The sequence below is a fragment of the Corticium candelabrum genome, chromosome 15 (genome assembly GCF_963422355.1).
Source record: "Corticium candelabrum chromosome 15, ooCorCand1.1, whole genome shotgun sequence".
In the NCBI taxonomy this organism is placed as follows: domain Eukaryota; kingdom Metazoa; phylum Porifera; class Homoscleromorpha; order Homosclerophorida; family Plakinidae; genus Corticium; species Corticium candelabrum.
The window spans coordinates 7,499,161-7,522,849 of NC_085099.1; the positions used below are offsets into that span (position 1 = coordinate 7,499,161).

General features: G+C 41.2%; 2 protein-coding genes across 4 annotated transcripts; one reads left to right on the forward strand and one right to left on the reverse strand.

Moving 5' to 3' along the window:
* Positions 1–1,389: 1,389 nt before the first annotated feature.
* Positions 1,390–12,238, reverse strand: LOC134190596 (dolichyldiphosphatase 1-like). Its single transcript, XM_062659052.1, has 9 exons — positions 12,111–12,238; positions 11,958–12,058; positions 4,009–4,093; positions 2,248–2,344; positions 2,088–2,180; positions 1,918–2,008; positions 1,812–1,849; positions 1,663–1,752; positions 1,390–1,602 (listed from the first exon to the last, which is right to left on the reverse strand). Exons 1-9 carry the CDS (start codon positions 12,166–12,168, stop codon positions 1,578–1,580), a joined length of 678 nt encoding a protein of 225 aa, XP_062515036.1. The 5' UTR covers positions 12,169–12,238; the 3' UTR covers positions 1,390–1,577.
* LOC134190595 (uncharacterized) lies at positions 12,165–23,203 on the forward strand. Of its 3 annotated transcripts, XM_062659050.1 has the most exons (7): positions 12,175–12,326; positions 12,390–12,467; positions 20,314–20,362; positions 20,435–20,577; positions 20,644–20,780; positions 20,845–20,915; positions 22,800–23,203. In XM_062659050.1, exons 1-7 carry the CDS (start codon positions 12,234–12,236, stop codon positions 22,925–22,927), a joined length of 699 nt encoding a protein of 232 aa, XP_062515034.1. In that variant the 5' UTR covers positions 12,175–12,233; the 3' UTR covers positions 22,928–23,203. The 3 variants fall into 3 exon arrangements, with proteins under 3 accessions (XP_062515035.1, XP_062515034.1, XP_062515033.1); XM_062659051.1 differs by having other exon boundaries at positions 12,165–12,467; positions 20,644–20,776; positions 22,800–22,940; XM_062659049.1 differs by having other exon boundaries at positions 12,175–12,467.
* Positions 23,204–23,689: the final 486 nt, after the last annotated feature.

Here is a 23,689-nt window from a genome sequence, read left to right on the forward strand (position 1 = left end):
GCCATCATCAAGGTACCAAAGTTGAAGTTCTGGACCAGAGTTTCCCCAAAATCGTCAAGAAATTGTGACACTACTAGTGAAAATAGTAGAGGACCTAGTGGATTCCCTTGCTGGACACCAGCAGTTGACAAATGCAGACATTTCCAAAACGAAGCTCTCCAGCTGTGGTATGACCACTGTACCCATGGAAATAATTCAGGAAATACTTGTTTAAGACGGGACAATAAGAGCAGACGACAACAAAAGCATTCTGGAAGTCTTCTTTCACACAACACAAGTCTTCTTTGTCATGATAAATAGATATATAAGACCTTAGACTTAGTGTATGAATTGCAGCTTCCATTCCACAATGTATGCCAACTCCAACTTGACCATATGGAAGATGACATTTGACTGAAAAACAGCAGAGATGACTAACTAACCGTTGAATGACGTCACCCACAGCTATTATATATATACATATATATGTATATATATTACACACACACACACACACACACACACACACACACACACACACACACACACACACACACACACACACACACACACACACACACACACACACACACACACACACACATATTGCATGGATTATTCAGTTCTTAAGATCAGAAAATACACATGGAATGTCAGCTATTCCTTCACCCAATATTAACATTAAAATTCCCAATATTGACGATGGCAAAACAAGTCGTTTGTCTAGTTGACTGTCACCACCTGGTTGAACAATGATGAGCTAGCAGTCACAATGAGCACGTGACAATTACGTACTTATCTGAAACTTCGTTTTGCACTTTCAAGATTGCTAGGTTCAGTCAAGAGCAGTATTGGTTACTACAAGTATGATTTTATGCAGCTGTACGTGCACCTGTACTCAAGTAATAGTGATGTAAATGACTTTTTGGTTTTGACTAATTGTTTTGTTTAGACTGTAATTTGCACTGTCTCTGTATTGTGTGGCACGTAAGAGTCAGTAGAGAACCTCATATGATAAACATGAAGTAAAGTCTTAATTAATTTTCATAGATAGATAGCAGAATTTCTTAAATTTGTTTGGCTCTGACAGAACGGTTCCTTGTTAACAATGATTGCCAGCAACGTAGCAAATTATGAGTTTATGTGTAATCACAAACTCCTTATTGCCAAACAAAATGTGTTGTGGTCAGACATCAGAGCTGCAATATTATGTTATAGAGGCATCTACTAGTGTATATGCCAGTATACATACCCTCTAGTGCAAAGTTTGCATTATTGCTGGATCCTCACCAGCCTGGCAAGCAAGGCTAGCAGTAAGATATCCCAGTGAATCTACATGGAAAACAAAGCATGTAAGTGATACACTGAAATAGATACATATTCAGCGTATACATGTATAATATTACGTCGTTCATATGACAATGTACGATATCTAATAGATGTCATATCCATCACATTACATTTGTGCTTGTTAATGAGTCCATATGACTACATTTTCAGTACAGTATCAACATTGTACAGTGTAATGCACCAAAATTCACTCATTTTAAAAGACTTGTGGCTGTCAAAATATGGCTCTGAAATCCTTCCAACTGCATTTAGTTCGTCTTCCGTTCTCGTAACCTAGAAATGCAGAAATTATTTGAAGACATGGTGAGTCTTTAAATGTGTCAGCCATTCTACCTGGACTCTTTTCTTATGGCCGTGTATTCAAACCACATGATGTCAGGAATTCTTGAACAGTCACGAATCATAAGAAATTCACTGATTTGCCTACCACAGAAATGACTGGCTACACTGTACACACAGTTATTTAAACATCCATTACCCACCATGATGCAATAATTGCAAACAGAGGTGTCATGTAGCGCTACATCAACATATTGACCAAATAGTTTGCATAAGTTCATGTTTCTTAAAAATGACTGGCAAACTTACATGTGTAATTACGAACCAGCTTGTACCAATCAATACACCAATGAGTAAGCCATACACAACTTGTGGTACAGTATGATATTGGAGGTACACTCTGAAAATGAGTTATCACATTCATTTCTACAGATTCAACCAACCACAACTCAAACTAGAAACAATGCATTTAAACAGACCGACTGCAAGCTACTAGAACTGCTGCTGAAGCAACAGTCAGCGAGAGGCAGCATTTCCATAACATCTGTTGCCAGCGATCCTGTGATATTATCCTAAAATATAAGTACATGTAGCATCATGTTCTATTTACGCAAACTGAGACAGAAATGATGATCATACCTAATGTAGATAAACAAGATAAAATAAACTGCAAAAAAGCCCATAAATTGAGCATGACTGGATGGCATTCCATACTCAGTGAACAACTTTTCAGCACCTACAGTATATCATAATAAATGTGTTAACATAGTCCTAATCAATATCGTATGGCTTCTACTCTTATAGGAAGACTGAACAATTAGACAAATGATACCTAACAAACTGATTCACAAATAATATACTTGTTCAGTCAACCAACATTTGAGAACCAGATTAGACGTTATTTCTGGTTTGCTTCCAAGAAAATCTCCTGTAAAACTACAGGGCAATATGACATGCAGCTAATGATTCTCAGTTCACACAATATTTGAAATATAGTTGGAACACCCATGTTGGTTCACATGCATCTTAAATTGATAGTCTCTGTATACACAAACCCAAATGACTCTGAAGTGGAATCGAAGGGTAACTAACTTTTCAGGTGTTAATTATAGACTTCAGGAAAGCAAAGCAGGTTCTAACTTAGAAATTTGCAATTATGTTGACTTACATTTCAATTATCATACTTCTTGGTGTTGTTTGTGATCATTGTCTGATTAATTATCTGATCAAATATAAGATTAAAATTTCAAACATGACTATTGACCTATAAAAAATGTCTGTGGTTTCATGTCGGAAGTTGGTCAAAAGAGACTAATATAATGCCATGTAATTGATAATTACGTCCATACTTCAATTTCTTGCCAAATTTGACAAGCAAAAGTGTTTACAGACATCTGATTAATGGCAAGTACCTTGTATTTACACATTTGTTGAAAATCCCAAGAGCCTTCACACATGCTTAATTAATATAAATGGTCGTGACATCATGACATTTAAAACATTAATTTTCTTAGTCCTAATGATGATATGTAAAAGGCTTGGTGCTGTAAAGATTTACAGTATTTCCCAATAGAATTTTCCAGCAGTTTTCATAGACACATCCCATCTCTGTAAACAAATTCAAAGAAGCTACAATGCATACGTAGATATCGATATTCTAGTGATTATGTATTCTACATACTATTCTTCATCTCTGGGGCAAACAGAAAATACAAATTCATCACATCTATTTTTATAAAATATTGCACACAATAATCACAATGAACCTCAAGACTACAGTGTTTTGAAGAGTAAACTTGATATTGTGTCAAATATGTAATACAACTTTGTCTAGAGTCCATATACTGTATTGTCGCACATAAAAGTAGACCTTGAATACAAGCCAATCTCAAATTAAGACTGAAAATCGAAGACCTCGTGCTGCATACAAGCTGGTCGCTTTAGAAGCCAAGCTTTCTTCAAGACTCACAGCATGATTACTCGTGCGGTCACGTGGATGTGAGCATGTGTGGGCGTGGGCAGCACACATGCAAGGTTTAATGACACCAACAATGATGATGAAGAAGCAGCTGACTCTTTTAAAGTGGCGTCTCATGGTAGTCATGTCTATATATCTCAACATATCTTGCTTTTCAAGTGGTATAGTTGACATGTCTAAACCTTAGCATGTTCAAATGGCATCTAAGTCTGCCTTTACTATAAGCCTGTCTTAAATTAGCCTGAGTTTCAATTTGGCTGATATCTGATTGTGTCTCTGATTACATCTCTGATTACATCTCTGATTACCGTATTGTCACAAATATAAGATGTCCTTATTTCTGTATAAGTCTATCGTGTTACACTGTACCTATATGACCAAAAAATTATAGTTAGTTTATTCCCCTTCCCCGAGGTGCCTACCTCTTGTCGGTCTTGACTCCTGCACAATGTGTTTCAATATGAAGTTGATTGCCTCATTCAACACCAAACCAAAGAAATAGGCCATCTAATACAAATATACAATACTAATACTTCATCAACTGCTAGGTTACTGTATGAGCATACTTCGATTGGGCTTTTCAAGAAAAGAATAACAAGAACGGAAAGACGCACAAATAGAACAGTAAATTGTTAAAATAGGGAAAGTGTCATCTATTGCGCATGTGCATAACGATGCAAGCAGCTGTTGCTTTAGTTGCAATAGCAGTATGCTGTTCCATGATGTTGACAAATAGGGGACATGCACCATAAAGGCAAATGAGTGAAAGCATTGCAGAATCACCCAACATTAACCCTCCTTCCACATTGTTTTGGGACTCGGCCACCAGTTCTTCACCACCTGCTAAGTTCTATTGGGTTCTCTGGACTGCAGTTTGCATACTGACTTTGCATGTCCTTTACAAGTTCGCGGTTTTCTTCCAAGACTTTATCATGTGATGCTATTTTCCAAACTTTAATCCTACCTTTTCAGGCTAGAAGGAGTGTCAAGCATTCCGGAAAGAGACATGTGTAGTATCCCAACTGAATAACCAAACCTGACTTTATAATCTTTTCTTTTCCGGAAAGGTTCCAATCAAATACTCAATAACTAAATTACAAAAAGGAACCAACTTATTGCTTAGCAAGCACAAGAAGAAATTTGAATTCTTGCACAGCAAGTTAATTATAAAAACACAGACACCTCTACAAACATCAAAATCTGATTTGCAATATTCAAAAGTTAGTTTTGAGAAAGACTAAGCAAAGCAGGTAAAATCTGTGCTATGGAACACCTAATAGGCTATTACAGCCGACTGCATATCTTGAGTATTGGACTTTAAGTTTGGTAGAGCATACAACATCATCGACCCAAATGATCCCATAGTGAGTGCTTGTAGGTATCAATTTTTGATATCAATAACATTTTGCTAAACTCCTCTTCTCTTCAGTTTGACTCCAGCTCTACCCAGCTGGCCCAGAACTTGTCTTGAGTTGATCATCATGCTGTTGCTTGGTTAATTCACCCATAATTAGGATGTCATCCAAGTAACAGCTAACTCCTACGAACCCAGCCAGAACTGTCCGTTTCTTTCTGCCTAATGCTAAGCACAGACTTGATACTGAATGATATGTACAGTAAAGTTGAACAATTCTTTGCTGGTGTTCACTGTTAGCTATGGCTGGCTGTATGCTTCTACCCTCATTTGGAGATAAGACTGGTTTGTAGTTAGTCATGAAAATTTTTGTGAAGAATAGCTCCTTCTGCTAGGGTGGCAAACATGTCATGTGGGTTTTGCATTGGGCTTGGGTAGTCTCGCGTAGCCAAATCCTACCCTTTATTATATCTGTCGAGAGAGGAGGCTTGGTGACACAACAACCTGTCGGCATACACTCACGCACCCACTAGCCTCCTGGTGGCCAATCATATTAGCAATACAATGATGGGTAATAGGTGATACAGTACAGCAGTTTCTTCATTAGCATTGACGATACCCAGCTACAGGAAGGCTTGTGTGGTTGTTCATGATCAGTGAATAATGAACAGTGAATAATGAAGCAAGACTCTCATAGATAGCTTACATCTGTTGTTCAGACTGTCTGGTGAGCGCTGTCTGAGCCATCTTTTCTATCTCTTCCCGCAGTCTTTCAAAGTTGTATTTGCCAAAATGAAGCAAGCTTGCCTCGGCATTTGTAGCACAGACAGGTTCCGGTATCAACCTTGTCCACAAGGTTTGCCCAACAATGTGCACGCTCGCCTACCATGATTTCTAGATCACCGGAGCAGTGCAAAGTTGCTCTTTCTCTCTGTGCGTTTTACTGAAAAGATAATCCAAACACAAAGCACAGTTCATGGGCTTCGATACATAACTAGCAATCAACTTCCGTACTGGCAATCACATTTTAATGCTAATGTGATTAGCAGCCACCATGAAGTTGGTGGGTGCATGGGTGTATGCCGACACAAGTCGTGCAATTTCACCAAACCCCTTTCCTGCTGACAAATATATAAAAGGGGCGGGTTTGGCTATGCAAGACTAGGGTTTGGACAGTCTACTTCATGCTGATTGATAGTGACCTTGTAATCAACCCACAACTATGCGTGGTGTGACCACTGGCATCAGAAACATAAAGCAGATTGTCCAGGTTTGAAACAAGCTAGAGGTCACAAACTGGTCTGTTACTAATACACCCATAGTGTTCGCAGTGCAGCCCCTGCTCCTAGACATCTTCCTATGCCGCTGGCAAAAAACTTCTGTAATACAAATGCTTTGTAGGCCGTATTAAAGTCACTTTTAAAAACTACATGAGCATTATGCACAATATGCACAATTCCCTTGCTTTTCATAAAGTTCCCAAATTCTTGGCTCATAAAAGCCTAATTATCACTGACAATGGATTCAGGTAGTCCGTGGGTCGCAAAAATGGACTGTAGCACACAAATGGTAGGTCCAGTTGTGGGGGAACTCAGTGGTTTACTTCCAACCATTTCAGTACGCGTCTCACAGTATAAAGACCCATCACCCCAAGAATGGCCCAGCAAAGTCGATATGTAATCTCGACACGCACATTCTGGCTGTGCCCAAGGGTGAAGAGGCACTTTTGGTGGTGATCGCTGGTGGTCTTGGCATGTACCGCAAGAGTTTCTATCTTCTCTATATCCGCATCCAATTCCGGCCACCAAATGTAACTTCGTGCTAGGCTTTTCATTTTAGATACCCCTGGGTCAGTCACATGTAATTCCTCCAACACCATTGGCCATGCTACTTAGCTCGTGCCGGCGATTCCAGTAAGGTCGAAGCTCAAAGTCCACTTCTCTCGACCCTCCACTAACACATAGTGCCTGCCAGTTGCCAGTTATCTATCTCTGTGTGTAAATTGCCGAAGCTGTACAGTTGTTATCGATCTGGTAGGGGCCATTTCCAAGATGTGCAGTAAAGCACTGAGTCACTGGGGTCCTCTGTCACCTTTGGTGTAACAGACAAAGATAAACGATTGAGCACATCAGCATTGGCATTTGTCATCCCTGTTCAATAACGTAGTTTGCACTGATAGCCGGTCAACACTATTCCCTATGCTGCATGCGACCTGATGCCATCAAAGGCATGCCCTTATTCTCTCCTAACAGTGAGACCAATGGCTTGTGGTCGGTAAAGACTGTAAAATGCTCTTCCACTTTAAGTATCGGTGGAACTTCACTCCAAACCGCAACACGAGCGCTTTGCTGTCTATCTGTGCATATCTCCTTTCTGCTGCAGCCAAGCTCCTGGATGCTGAAGCAATTGGTCACTCAGTACTGTCGTTTAGCCTATGTGAAAGCACGACTCCTATCCCGTGCAATGAGGCATCACAGGCTATGATGACTTCCTGCCTTCGGTCAATGTATCATCACTTGACTAGACTGCAGAGCCTTCTTCGCTCATCTGAATGCTTCCTTATGCTCATCATTCCACTGTCAACGTACATTCTGGCACAACAGCTGATACAAAGAAGCCACTCTTGAAGACAGCTTCGGTAAAAACCGGCCATAGTAATTAATCATACCCAAGGAGGATCGTAACTCCATAACAGTTTGGGTTCAGATGCAGCTTGAATAGCCATCACTTTTCTTCTCGTCTGGTGCTATAGCCCATGGGTGTTGATAGTATGGCCTAGGTAACTGATTATATTCTGCAAAATGCGCATTTACCCAGCTTTAGCTACAATCCTGAGTTGGCTAGGCATTGTAATACCATTTCTAGGTCCTTCAAGTGTTCCTCAAGACAACGTCCTGTCACTAGAATATCGTCTATTTATAAAATAGATCACGGTCATGGGCAGAAGGAGAGTGTCCATTACCCTTTGACAAATGGCTGAACCTGAGCCACCCCAAACGGTAGGCATTTGTACTTGAACAACCCCAAGAGAGTACAGACTTAAACAAAAAACACCTGGCATTTTTGTGTGTAGCCTAACTTTGGCACTAAATTTTTCTCCAGCAAAACCAAATGTTTTTCGAATTTCTTTTTTCATGGATTGCGTGCCACTGTTAGTATGTAACATAGCTTGAGTTCATGATTGCAGCTGTACTGACTACCTACTGTGCATCTAGTTTGCTTTGAAGAAGGAAGACGGCCATTTTTACTTTTCTTGTCTTTGTACACGTTCATCGCTCTTGGACGCTCATTTTTGGCTTGCAATCTAAGAATGCTCTGCAGTAAACAGTGAAAACAATTTTGTGGGTCCTCTTATCAAAATTATGGAAAAAGGCGAATCATTTGTTTTCGCACATTGATTTCGTGTCATCACAATTTGAATTGTTTTGCCATTTTAAGCAATAAACAAATTTGAACGTATTCAAAAAATCATGTGATACTAATTAATTACAAAACAATCCCGCTAAGACAAAAAAGAATAAAGTTACAGCAACAAAAAACACCGACATGCCACTTCTGGTCCATATTTTAATGTAGCAAAACCTCAAACTGTTACCTCCAAAATGTCAGCTGCACTAAAACCTGCCCTTGAGATTGCCAAACTTATGCGATAAGTTAGCTGGAACGTTCAGCTGCATGCAGTTGCAGAGTCTTGTTCCGTGCGATAGTAGACGAGTTGCAGCGATGCCTCGACGCAAACAGTTAAGTCCGAAAACGTGAGGGAAAATTGAAGCCCTTCACTCAGTTGACCACTCTGTGCGTCAGATTGCAGCTTTTGTCCGGCACTCCAGGAATTCCGTTCATCGGTGCCTGCAACAGCTTTCCCATGGCAGAGGCAATTATGAAAAATGACCTGGATGTGGGAAGGCAACGACAATCCGGGAATATCATCGACTGAACAGAATGGCACTGCAGAACTGCAGAGCACCATCACAACTGTTCTCGTATCAGCTGGCTGAAGAAACTGGCAAGCAGGTGTCGGGTAGAACAGTCCGTCGTTGTCTCAGTGAGACAGGAGTGAACGCTCAGAGGCCTAGAAAAAACCACTGCTAACAGAAAACCATCGGCTTTTGCAACTGGGATGGGCAACCACTCACACACTGTGGACTTTGGATGACTGGAAATCTGTTCTTTACAGATGAGTCAAAAGTCAGCATAGAAAACAATGGTGCTCTGTACATTTGGCGTCGCAAAGGTGATGAATTTCTCCCTGAATGATGTGGCCGTACACCGTACAGTCCAGCACATTGCTAGTGTGATGGTGTGGGATCAATGTGTTGGCATGGTGTGGAGTCCCTGGTGAAACTGGAGGGTCGTTTGGACAGCACGGTGTACCAACAGATTCTGGAGGAACACATGCTTACAGATGCAGCAGCACTGATAGGAAACGACTATGTCTTCCAGCAGGACAATGCGCCAATCCACACGTCTCGGTCAACAAGACAATGGCTACGCCAGGTTGACGTCACACTGTTGGACTGGCCGAAAAAATCACCTGATGCGAATCCAAATGAGAACTTGCGGCATGAAGTCAAAACTGCTGCCAACCGTCGCCAATCGAGAACTGCAGCTAAGCCCTAGAATGCTTTACAAGAGGCGTGGCAGCAGATTTCAGCCGCACGTGTTCAGAACTTGGCAGGAAGTGTTCCGCGACTTCTGGATGCAATCAGGAGGGCGAGAGGCGGGAACACTTGGTACTGAGGAACTGGTGAAGGGCTTCAATTTTTCTTCAGGTTATTAAAACCGGCTTTATTAAAAGCCACTAAACAAAATCAGAGATAGTCTAACCTACAACGCTTACGCAGTCATGACGTCATACACCTTTAGCTCTCGTTTTCCGCAATGCAAAACGTAAAGAAACTATTTAGGTCTACATTGAACCGTCCTATTTAAAACTGGTACTACCGGAGCAGCCCAATCAGATAATCGAACGGCCTCTATAATTTTGTCTCATTCCAACCATCTCAACTCCTGTTCGAGTAGCTCTTTGTACACACACATATGGTACAAACCTAGGCTTGAAAAATAAAGGTGTGGTACCTGATCTCACTGATATTGATACTGTTGCTCCCTCCAGTAGTCCCATCTCCTCCTTGAATACTTTCTGGTATTTGCTGATAAGCTCCTTCTGCTGAATCCTTCCTTCCTCATCTGCTGTACCAGGGGTATGGAGGTGGAATATCTCTTCCCAATTCAGTTTTAGCGCCTGCATCCAGTTTCTACTGAACAAATTTCGACACTTGCTTTGACAATATCAATGGCAGAGAAGCCTCCTGTTGTCCATATCTCACTTTCACATCTGTTTCACCAACCAGAGTTAGTGATTCCCCTGAATATGCTCGTAATTGTACTTGTGGTCTATGTCATCTGGGGCCTTCCGTTTAGACCATAATGCCTTGAAAGTAGCTTCATTCACAAGTGTTACTGCTGTCCCAGTGTCTATCTCCATCTCCACATTCTGTTGATTAATCATAACCTCTACCTTGAGTGCATGGCTCCACTTCCTTGCTATGCCCCACTATGTGTACAGCATTCATTGCCGTCTCTAAAAGTTCTGATTCCTGGAAATCCTCTTCTTGGCTTATTTGGTGGACTGCCTTTGTTTCTCCTTGTTGATTTGACTGACTTCGGCATGCTCTCACGATATGGCCTCATTTCTTGCATTTCCTACACTCTGCTGTCTGGAAACAGCATGGCTTGGGAAGATGCCAACCCAAACCATGAGAACATCTTTGTATGGTACCTCCTACTTGACATTTGATGTACTGCCACTGGTGCTTGATTTACTGTCAATGTAAGACCACCTTGTTGCACTTCTAGCGAATTCGTCGCAGCTGTTTCCATCGCTCGGGCAAGCCATATGACATCCTCAGATGTCAAGTTGACTTCTTGCAGGAGTCTCAGCTGAATGTTCTCTTCCCGCACACCAATATATCTCTTAACATGTCGGTGAGAGTATCCCCAAAGGCATAGTCTGCCAATAATTGACGCCATTCCGTCACAAAATCACCTTCCTTCCTGTTACAACTGTTAAATCTAAACCATTGTAGAATAACAGAAGGCTTGGTCTCACATGCTCTTGAACTCTCTTGACAACGTCGTTATAGTCAACTGCATCTGGTGTCTGCGGCATGAGAAGGTTGTGTATGAGTTTGTATGTTTGCGTGCCAGATACGCTCAACAACACCGCCTTCTGTTGGTCTTTGTCAGTCACCTTGTTCGCAGTGAAGTAAACCCTAGTCATTCGACATCGTTTTCTCATTCATCTTGAGTTTCATCAAAGGGCCCCATTTTCCAGATCATCGCAGCCATTTGCCTCGTCGCCAATGTATTGTATAGACTAGTGTATTAGCACTCTATCTCAACAACACAATGAAGCCCGCCAATAAAACTCAGTCTCTTGCACTGTGCAGGTGCCTCCAAGGCGTCTCCCCCAAAACAACCATAAACTACTGTACTACAACAACAACGTCCCAATGCATCATAAGTTTTAAATTTAAAGTTCAATCTCATTTAACAACATGCCCACTAACCAAAATTGGTGCTCGTTCTAGTCAAACAGCTAATATTCGTGTGGCCTAATAGCACCAAAATGAACTCAGATTTCCAATGACTTGGTACTGTACTGGAATTAGTAACAACTTTTGTTGAACTAATGTATATGCATCCCCAGAAACTAGAAGTTACATCTACCCCTAAACACCTGCTTGAGGATCACCAGCTGCAGGAAAACGAGGACAATCGATGAATCGGTTTCTGCAATAATAAAGCAGTCTTGATAACTTCCATTTAATTACACTAGTACAGGACCCCAATTATAAGCTTAAATTTATTTTCTACTAATTTTAATAACAGAAAACTAGACGGGTCTATAACCATTAGTAACCCGAATTACATCAACCAAAACACCGTAGAAGTGATCAGATTAGCAGACAGACACGGAGTTAGGCATTTAAATATATATGTAAGCAGACAGACCGTATGAAGATCTCGCTTCAGCAAAAGCAACGTAGCAAGCCCGACGAGAATGCAGACGGGTGTCAAACTGATTGCAGCGAGACATTTTCCAGTCAAATCTCCTAAACAGCAAGCGGACGTTAGAGCATAAGCTATACAGGGAGTAAGAATTACCTTTAGGGTACTCTACAAATGTGAGAGTTAGCGGTACCCACTCCTCCTCGCCTGCCATCCAGTGAGCGCAAATGTATTCAAGCTATTTGAAATCAAGCACACGAAATCGTCGTGTTGCACGCTATGATCAAGAGAAGAGATTCAGAGCATAGGAGAAATTCAAGAGGGTGGAAAGAGACATTAGTGACTTTAAAGCTTCAGAATGTGGCCAACAGGGTACGGAAACGTGGTAATTTGCCTGTAATGGCCGTTGGTGAAGGTTCGACTGACTGGTCACAGGGCAGAGATCTACACATGACGGAGAAAACATTACGTTGTTTACCTCCAAGACAGACTGTTTCGTTTGGAAGCGGAAAGGTTGGAAAATAGTTTCTGTTTATTGGTTTCATGTCTCTCTAGTAATCGTAGCCTCGGCCTTCCAGACCCGTGTAGCGTCAATTCAAGCTCCAATCCTCACATCTCCTTGAATCGGCCCTAGTCGGGTCTGGGAGGCAGAGGCTATAGTAATAGTAGCTAAAGAAGGTGGCCCTAATGTGAGACCCTTTCGTGGGCTAATGACTTCTTCGAGGGCTTTTGTAGAGCTTTTGTAGAAAAGAAAAAGTTAGCGATCGACTGCCATGAAAGAAGAAAATTGTGCGGGAATAAAGTCGTGCGATTTCAGTGGACATCATGGGTGATAACAAGTCCTCTCCATCCACCTCTGTTGGCAACTGCTATGTTACTGGTGGATGCATGACCAGGATAGACTGCCAGTAGCATTGCAGCTACAGGTGGCACAACACTTCCTGTCCTGTGCCTAGACGTTACATAGGATCCCCCTATAATTTACTTGTTTTTAGGTCTAAGCCTTCTGCCTTCTGTGGGCGTGGCACCAGACGCCATCAGTCCCCTTAGGAACTTGGTTGCACATTTGATGGCAGGGTGTTGTTAAAATAGTAATGGGTACTCATTGCATTCCCACCTGTGCGAGCGAGCACGTACTATACAGCTGCAGAGTAAAATTTTAAAACAACGTCTAGAATACATTGTTCAATACACTAGCGGTATGTAGTAAAAGATCAGGAAAGAGAACTGCTGCTAGATACCGTAGTAACTTGCAGACGCATTGATTCGGGCAGCATTTATATAGTCAAAGCGGCAAAAAGCAAAACACTACTGTTGCATCTCTAGGTGTGTCTATTACTTCACACATCGATCGTAATGAAATCTCATTCTACATAACCGCGATCAACACAACTCGATACTCACTCACGTATACAGCTCACAACTGTCGAAAGCTGCCTCAAAACTGATCACTCTCTAGATAATTAATGTGTGAAGTACCATGAGTCTAACTTGATCAATATTTCACTCAGCTAGATTTAGACGTCCTCTATGGAGCGACAGTCGGCAAGCGAAATATTTCAATGCAATTTCAGTCACAAAGCATCGGCCACGGCTAGCGAGATGGCATCAGCCAGGTGCACAGGTAGATTAGCTACATACTGCTGAATGCACTCAATGGACAGCAAATCGGTTTTGTTCGAAACAGCTTTGTACAATTAATAAACCCTTTACTGTCGTTAGTGACTTGTTTTCTTCAAATTTCTTTGAACTGTGTACTTTGCGCGTTTTCTTCAGTCAATAGTGTCTAGCGATGACGTCACATGAAGTGTCACAGTTAGTTACGTAAATCAATAGTCAAGCTAACGGAGAAGCGCCTAACCAACGGTGTAGACATGTAAACTACTGTTCCTTCAATTCGCTCATAGAGTGGCTAGTTAGGAGTGGTGCACAATGCACAGTAAAACGCGCATGCCTAGCAGTAAGTGAGCAATGTTTCCATGGCGATGTTAGCAGTTGTTAACTTTCATTACATCAGCTAATTATTATTAGCAGCTAAGAACAGCATTAACTGTCACAAAAACAGCTAGTACAAGACGCTATATAAGTAAAAACGCTACTTACGCCTAATTCAATCTTGTTGCCATAGCAATAATTACAGAGTGACGTCACATAACGTGAAGTGTCAATTTTTGGCACCCATCGAGGAAAACAAACAATTATTCAAAATGATCGATTTGTAACAGCTGTCCCCTGGGTGTAGGGATGGTGGAACGCAGTCACATAAGTGAGCATAGTTACCATAGAAACATCTCTAGTGATGATGTCACATGACGTAAACTATTGTATGTTTACTTTCTTCAAAACTAGCAAAGAACGATTCGAATTTATCAATTCTTAAACGATTCCCGGGGGGTAGAGGTGGTGGCGCATGGACAGACGCACGGACGCATGGACGCACAGACGGACACTCAGAGTACCCCTTTGACGCATTAGAGAAAACTCGCTCGCTTCGCTCACTCACAAACAATATGTATAGTGGTCAATTGGGAATCAACTCCCCCTTCTCCCTCAAAGCCCTACAGATCTCCCAAATTCTGGACTACTGTAAACATAGGTCAAGTTTGACATACAGTAAACTGAAATTTCACTCATTAGTCACTATTAAAGGTGACTGCTCATGATTCACCACGCAGGTGGAGAGACACCCACAAAAACTTGAAAATGTGCCACGATTTCAAGTTGTGTCACAACGAAGCAGAACAAGGGAACTTCTTAGGGTGTACCACGTTCTATGACATACAGTCTTTACTCTAACATATATATATATATATATATATATATATATATATATATATATATATATATATATATATATATATAATTGCACTAGCCGTCCTGTATGCGGAAGTTGCATCGTGCTATAGACAGAAAGTTGACTCTGTATGTGTCATACTATAGACAGGAAGTAGACTCAGTGCGGGGCTGGTTCGATTTCCACTCGTGTTTGATTTCCACTGCCCTCCGCGTGCGCTCGGACTTGCTGGGTGTAGGCTCGGGTGGGCTGTGTGCATACAGATGGACAGACGGATTGGTGTGCCGATGCTGCCGGACGAGTGCATGCGATTTCGACTTCTATATATAATTACGCTAGTGCCGCTTCCGTCTGTCCGTCCATATGCACACAGTGCGGCAGGACAGATGGACGGATCGGCTCGCCAATGCTGCTGGACAGATGAGATTTTGGATGAACTTTACCTTTCCACAACCTGGTTTTGCACGTGACTTCTCGTGACTTTTAGAGTACACCGATTTTTAAATGGAGGCTGTAGGGCAAGGGGGAGAAAAGTGACTGGTGGGACGGGAGCACCCACCCGGTGGTAGGCTGTGAACCACCCTTGCTGGCATTCCCAACAGTTGAGACAAATTTGTAGGGGCGGTTCCGTTTCCACTGCCTACTGCGTGCGCTTGGACATGCCGGGTGTAGGCTAGCAAAGAGAAATGCGAACCGTGTTCTGTCCGTCACGTCAGTTTTGCTTCTCGTGCTTGACATTTTGAGAAAGCTAACCACAAGTGTGTTGGGTTTCTTATTCACACATTTGCCATTTACCATCTTGAAATAGTTTGCTGGTGGACGTCGAAGCGCGTTCTCGAGCTTGTTCTCTTTGCACATGACCCGGAAATGGGTGAAGCAAAAGCATTAGTGCGATGGATCCTAAACTTGAAATGTGAAAAGAAGCCGTGGAGGTGCAAGAAGAGGTGCTGGACGCCGGTAAGCTACTAGAGAACTTTACACATGGTAGAGGTTTCGGATGCCATCGGATAATGGTCTGTGCTCCACCCATTTTAGGTCACGTGCAACAAGAAAAAGATTGAGAAATCGGTTTGTCAAAACCTTGTTGAACATAACACAAACAGACAGATAATACACTAGATTATTACAATGACAAGTTGACTTAACTTAAATTAAAACTGGGATTGTGAGCTGAGCTTTAAAAGAGTAAGTTGTGCATATGCATTGGCTACTGTGCCTTCAAACTTGAGAGAATAGTATTTAATGAATAGTATAGGTATACTAAGGCATAGCTACGCCTTCTGACCATTTATCCTTTTTGACCATAACTAAGACGCTATGTGTCTAGTAGTCTAGCGTAATCATGTAAAATCCATGCAAGAAGCTCTGAGAATTTGTATAGCTGCAAGCGTGCTTTGTGAGAGAGGATCACTATGTTTTATAACCATAACGATTTAGTGAATCCATACATCCAGCTGTAAAGAGATCTGCAAAAAGTGTATGTACACAACATGGAATTAAAGATAAACAGTAATTAGTAGAACACCTGCTGCAACCACAAATCCCATGTCAAAGGTTAATGGGAATTGTCCCCAAACACTAACAAAGAGACCACGCCCAAAGAAGTTAGATGTCATGAGATTGTTCATCTAATAATATGTCGGGACCATCAAGACCACTAGAGGTAAATGTCTTAAATGTAGATCCATAATGGATCTTGTAGGAAGACATCCCACACTGCGTCTGTTAAAGCTGTCCAGCTTTGTTCCCAACCGTCAATAATTGCTGTTTTCCCCTCCCAAACGTCCCTTTTTTGTCCCAACCGTCAAAATGATGGTACTGACAGTACTGGCGAGAACACTGCTTAACTCAACGTAAAGATGTCAGCACACAATGATCCACGCATTTGAATTTCACCAGTATAATGTCAGGTGCATGACGTGTTGGTTGTGCTATGTACATCTAGATAATAGAAACTAGTGTGCCTATATAAAGACACTAAGAATATATATCCAGTCATTCAGAGAGCTGCCAACTGTAGATTCTTGTTGTCAAAGCTCACAGCAAATCTTGTATTGTGCTTCAGAGATGTCTCTGACTCTTATAATTTTATACGCGAGGTATGGACACACATCATTGCGAGTTTAGTTTGCAGTAGCGTAGCTAGGCATGAGGCAGTGAGGCAGTTGCCTCGGTAGGAAAAATGGGCGTGGCATTTGTCACGTGGTCACTTTCAGGTCACACTTCTATCACGTGTCTGTGCTTTATTATGGCAGAGCCGCCAAAGAAGAAGAGAAAGCAGCTGTCTATTCAGTTGGCCTTGGGGTAAGCATAGGATACTAGACTGTGTTTTACGTTGGGCGAGGCCCCGTTGTAGTTTGAGTTTGTAGGATCACGTGTCATAGTCTCCCCCATGCAAGTGCTCCCCAGTCACTGCCATCTAGCTCACTGGTGGGAGTGCGTCCCTATACTCAGGCCTATGCATGAATTATCAGTCCCAGTAACTTTTATATTAATAAAAAAATTAATATTAATATCAATTTGCCTCGGTAAGAAAAAAATCCTGGCTACGCCACTGGTTTGGAATGGGTATTGTCAACTTTATAATGTGGATGTGAACGTGACACTACAGTACAATGAACATGTCAGTTTTGATTTCAGATTTTTGTTCTTTGTAACTGCTTGTTGCATCACTGCGATTAAGTCACTATGGACTTAGAGGTGATCGGTGACATGTGCGAAACTGCAGTCAAAGAACCTCATGCGAAGAAAGCACATGTTAGTCGATGTATGTGTAATTCAACCAGTAGGCCATGTCTGCATTGTCATGAATTGATGGAGTTTTTACCTGCTACTTCCCCTTTAAGAACCAGCGTATTGGTACATTAGTCTACTCTACCAACACTCCATGTGTGGCCAACTAGTCAATTGGTGCAAGGCAGCAGTTTCAGACATAGACGACGACATCCCAAGTTGTGTGATTCATAGTGTGCAAACCCATGATTGTGTCCATAAACGTTTTATGCTTCGGCAATACTTAGGAATAAAATACAATTGCAGAGTAAGATAGGTGCTTGGCCATCTTCGCTAAAGTCTGTTCAATTATTGGAGAGGTCTTGGGAACTGCGGTTAATAGATAAGGAATTGAAGAGCAGAGATGGGCGTTGTTAATTTCGGCTAGTGAAATAAACGGTTCCAGTTTAGCTATGCGCTTAGGTTCAAAGGTTCAACCAATGCCTCAACTACATAAGCTTGCTAGCTACAGCTGTTTTACTTATCAATCCATAGTTCAAAGTACGTCCCTGTCAGCTTTCAAGTAGTGGGCGTTATAGCGGTGGCTTTGAAGTTATCAGACACCTGGTGTAAATGTAAGTGGAGGGCAGGGCCAAGTGAGTGTCATACAGGAAGTTATAAATTGTGTCGTAATAAAGAACCAATCACAGTATTCATTAACTGATCTGGAACCTCCTCCTTGTGAGCTTTCCAATGATGTTGGAATCAACCTGCTAGGACGTCCACTTCAGGAGATACGGGTTTTTCCCCACGTCCTCTCTAATATTCGAACAGACTTTACAAGACCTACAAGAGACCAAAGCACAGATTCATGCAGGGGCATAGCATGACCTCTAGAAATGGGAGCTAAACTTCACTATGCTACGTGACATGCCCACTTTTATGGACACGCCCATTTTATTGGCTTTTAGCCTAATTGACTGATAGGGTAGAATCAGTCGTAGACACAGACTGAACATAAGGGTGGTGTATATACTATATAGAGCTTTGGTCCTTACACGTATTTTATTTAGTCCACAATTTTATGACCACGCTAATAGATGATGGGGTATAGCCTGGTCTAGCCCATGCCACGCTATGCCCCTGTGGGTGACAGAACAGTATCCCACCTTTGGTGCACAACTTCCTAGTCTGGTTCATTGCAGTATAAGATGTATGGATGCATGTATGATAATTAAATACCAAATGCTAAAGTTAAAACGATAAAAATTTACTAAATTTAGAAAGCCAGCTAATCCCACAGCATAACTGATGACAGTATTACTAACGTAGTCTAATCTTTTATAAAGGATCGACCACCGGCACGGACAATATTTCAACAGCAAGCTCAAACTACATTTTTCTTGTCTCAGACCAGCAAAATGACACGTATTGTCTATTAGTCAGGGCATTGTCTGGTGTATATCGAATGGTTGAGTCAAACCGCCAAAACATTTGGCACTTCCTATAATGGTTCATATTGTTACCGTAGAACAGGCAGCACACAGCTGATCAAGACACTCAACAAATTTGGGCACAGTATCAGTGAGTCAGCAATTGACAAAATCTATCATTTTGCCATCCAATATTGTTCCCAATGTTTCTGCTATGTTTTGTTGCGATAATAATCACCTTAGAGGAACCAGAACAGGCAGTCACACAACCCATTGCATGATGGCATCATCATTCAATGAATTCTCTGATAGTGCAGAGTGTGTTTCTGATAATATGCGATTGTTCAAGTCAACTCATTAAAGAGCACTCAAGCGCACCAAAACTTTGAAGCGGATAAGTATATTGGTGGTAAACAAGCTGGTTGTTACACCTCTCTGCATGCTTTCTCTTCAGAAATCTCAAAAACCGTACTATTATCAGTAACCAGAGACTTCACATGGATGCTTTCTAGACTTGGTACCATGAGTGTGGTTTCTCTTCTATGGGAAGCTCAGAACAAATACAAGCAGTACCATCATGAAATGACTTTAGCAAGAATGTACGTGATATTGTACCACGTCTGTGTGCTGTTGGTTACTCTCCTGTGATCGACCTGTTGCTGCAAGGCTTGCTTATGATGGCTGATGAACTGGTCAAAGGGACGTAATTGTTCTTGTGGACCAGGCAATCTATGCTGCAAAAGCAGCTGAAAACTACTGGGCAAAGTCGGATGAGTTGAATAGAGTTGTTCTGAGGCTTGGCGCATTTCACCTTACATGTACATTTTGCGAGGTAATCGGAAAGCGCTTCAGTGACGCTGGGATACGTGACCTAATCATAAAATCAATTGTGTGCAGTCCTAGCACTGTTGACGCTGTCCTAGCACTGTCCTAGACGACACTACAACAGAGTGGTCCGAGTTCACAAATGTGTGAGGCTTTCCTAAGGCTTTGCTAGAAAGAGTTTAAAGCGACCATGACTGAAGATGATAGTGACTTGCAGAAATTATGTGAAAACAGTTGTGCTCCAGCTACATATAAGGGCGCAAAAAGATGTTACGGAACGCGTCGAGAAGCTCACTAATTTCCAAAAGCTGTTTGATCGGTTCACAAAGTTTTGGCAAACTGGGAACGGTCGGTCCCATGAGCCATTTATGGCTGTCATATATCGACCTTACAATGTTACTTTTGGTGTTCATCTGAGCCATAACATTTTGTTAGAACAGTACAGTAATAGACTATTTGTAAGTTAGTGTGCAGGTTAGGAAATGTTAGAAATGATGGCAGCTGCCATACATTTATGCAGTTTATATTTGGATTGGTTGTGTTGCCTGATTTTGATGAGTCACAGTTTTAATTTTTGCTATTTCTGGTTGCACAGGGAACACCATTTCTTTCTGTTGATGCATGGAAGTCTTCATTAAGTTCAAGTTGGTTGTTGTGTCATTTATGGTTGTTAGTGAATTACTGAAATATATTGCATATGTTTACTGAAAATTTAGATTCGTGTAATCATTGCAGTTTTTCTTCAACTGTATCTTGTGTTTCTGGAGAAAGTGAGAGAGCTGACTTTCACAGAAATATGCTGTTTCTTGCTCCTTTCAAGCAATCAAGGCACCAGATGTTTAGACAACGAAGACCTTATGTATGTATATTGTTCATAGTTTTGTATATAAGGTAATGAGCACTAACTAACGATTTTGTTTTTAAGTCTTGTTCTGTTTCAGCCTCTCATTCTTACCAACAGAATGTTTTGAAGCAATCTCTAACACCAGTAAAGGGTGGACCATTTCTTGATCAGACATGGACACAAAACAGACCAAAGACCGGACGTCTTCTTAGTGGCAAGTACATAATATGGCTTTCAAATAGATAGTATGATTTGTACTTTGCTGTTATTGCTATGTAACAGGTTACGGCCATTATTGGGGAGGTGTGGGTGGCCAAAACCAAGAATTGATCATTGTGTTGGAATACTGTCGTGTAAGTTTACTGTTAATGTAATAGTTAATTGATTAAGCAACTGAATCATAAGTTTGTGATTAACAACAACAGCTGGACTTGCCTGTCATCACCTTTTAGCTATGAGCCATAGAGATGTTGTGAAAATCACATGACTGAGCGAATAACATATCTAGTGGGGGTTCAAGCACTGTCTTCTTGGTTATGTGACTCTGTCAGTTTGGAATGTGTGTGAGTTTCAGTCTAGTCAAAATCTGTTATCATGGAGCAGTACCCACATTTGGTCATATGTGGCATCCACAGATAATGGACAAGCAGCCAATCACAACACAACCAAGCTGTATGAGGGCTTTCACCAGAACAGTCTAGTTCATGTTTGCAAATCACAGTGTCGTGTTGAATGCGATATGCTCATCTGCAAAGGCCAACATGAAAGTGATTTTTCCTGACGTACTACAATTATACAGGAATTTAATGTTGAGATGTAGAGTAGCCAGAGGCAAGTTTCATGTTCTGTATCACCATGTCTTGAATTTTGGCATTTCATGATGACAGACATTTTTGCAAAGACAATGGGTTCATAGCTATGGAAGTGAGGGTGAAACGGATATTTCAATTAAGAAGCACTAAAGTGCTGAACCCTTGGCACTTAATTAATTAAGAAACTACAAGTGTGACCGAAGCAATTCTTCTAGTGTGCGTTCATCCACCTTGAATCTAATTCGTCACAGCCAATGAAGAGTGAGAGAAGGGGCTGGACACATTGACTAGCACGTGGGATTGTCGGCATCCAATAGCTATTCGATACCTCTTGAAAGCATGCAAAGACATCATCACATCGACAGACACACTATAATAATTAACTAGTTAACAGCAGCGATAACAGTGAGCACATGGGCTGCATTCCAATTGGCCATCCTTTGTTCGCTTGGTCTGTCTATCCATAGAAACAATACTGTAACCCCTTGTGCATGCATGTGTGCCTCGGTTTAACAACTCAAGCTGGGGCAGCAAGGCTGGAGCTTGTGACACTGTGAATGCGCTTTAGGCAACAGGTTGGCAGTAATACCTACTATGATTTTAGTAGCTAGACCATTTTTGCGTTATGTGGGCTAATGCACATGATTACACAGCTGAATCACTTGACTGGGCAAAGAGTGCAAAGTTGCCATTGTAAGGTGAAGAGATTACACAAGGTTTTCCCAGGCATCATCTCAAGAGGGGATGTATAACAACTAGTAATTGAAGCTGTGTTTGCACCCTTGCTTCACAGCTACGAGCCTTCTGAAAGCCAGAAATGAAATATTGTTTAAATTACAAATTTAGATGCCATTTCCTTCAAAGCACACTACTTGTAAAATCTATCTAAATTGTACAAAGCAACTGTTGTTTCACGTGACCACAAAGTCTGCAACACCCCTGAAATAGTCTGTAATCGTGAAAGTACTGAGAGTTATCACACACAAGATATAAATGCTCTTGTTTACGTAATGTTTGAAACTGTACAACTGAGAGTGCACATGCTACCACATATTAAATTGCACTATTGGAAGGTCATATTGGACCATGTACATTTGAGAAGAACAAGCTAATTCAAAACTATGTGTACCACAGTGAGGATGAATGTGAATTGCAGATGCCATCTAAGCAGCTTATTTGTATGATCGTTTATCTCTTATGTTTGAAGAATGACTTTTGCTCAAAGATGCAAGTCTACTGCATAATTTTTTGGGGTTTTTTTCAATTTTGTCTGAAGGATTGCTCTCTTCTGTGGAAGAGCTAAGAACGTCAGCTGCACTCTAACTTGATTTGTTTCAACCTCAATATTGCTCATGTACTTTTGTGTACTGTACTATAAATACCAGTTTGACGATTGTTGTGTTTATTTACTTTTTTGTTTACTAGCAACCTTAATGACATCAGAAACAAGGGAACTGACACATCAGCAGCCAGTGTCTCATCACTACAGATCAGACAGCAGGAATTTGTTAAGACCTCCACCTTCTTCAAGAGCTACAAGTCCTCTTAATTAATAATTAACTAATGGTCATATGTCTGTTATTATGAGTTGTTATCATCGACAAGAAACTCAAAGCTGTGAATGAACAGCGTCATGAAATTTATTGACTATTTAACAGAATTGACAACATTGATTTCTGTTTATATGTATGTCTAACAAGCTCATGCATGATGGTTGATATTTTGGACTAGCATATTATTGATATTCCATACTGGATGAATACTGTTACATGGTGTTTGCTTGCAGATATTATAATATACCTTGATCAGTATTCGTAGAAAGAGAGTACGTTGACTCGAGTCATGGTTGTTCTTGATATTGCAGCTACTTTGCCACACAAAACGTTTCTGATCATTCTTTGTAGTGATATATGAATGACTAGTTCACTGGCCCGTTCTTGGCATGGGCAAATTAGATTATTAGTTAATTGAAGTCAACGTTACCCAACCACCAGGTGATTTCTACAATTAATTGTATTCTGCAATGACAACCATTGCAGCAACAGATATGGCAACCTTCTAGGAGATGTTAATGCTCGAATAGGACGTACCAGATACCAACACATGGCATACAATTATTGGTCCTCGTGGAGTAGGTAAAATCAACAAAATGGCCAACGTTTGTTGGAATTTTTTTCCACTAACAAACTTAATATTACTACTAAGACCTGGTTTTGGCGCAAGTCAAAATTCATCAGTATACTTGGTAGTGTACAGTAAACCAGCAGTACAGTCCCAAACGTGGAACACGGAAACAGATCTAAAACAGTAAGCAC

Coding starts and splice junctions, on each gene's coding strand:
- LOC134190595 (XM_062659049.1), top strand. CDS start 12,234: ATGATCAAGAGAAGAGATTCAGAGCATAGGAGAAATTCAAGAGGGTGG. Junction 20,781..20,844: donor GGACGTCTTCTTAGTGGCAA/GTACATAATATG, acceptor GCTATGTAACAG/GTTACGGCCATTATTGGGGA. Junction 20,916..22,799: donor TTGTGTTGGAATACTGTCGT/GTAAGTTTACTG, acceptor TTTGTTTACTAG/CAACCTTAATGACATCAGAA.
- LOC134190596 (XM_062659052.1), bottom strand. CDS start 12,168: ATGGCAGGCGAGGAGGAGTGGGTACCGCTAACTCTCACATTTGTAGAG. Junction 2,009..2,087: donor GTTCTAGTAGCTTGCAGTCG/GTCTGTTTAAAT, acceptor ACTCATTTTCAG/AGTGTACCTCCAATATCATA. Junction 1,753..1,811: donor TTTGCAATTATTGCATCATG/GTGGGTAATGGA, acceptor TTTCTGTGGTAG/GCAAATCAGTGAATTTCTTA.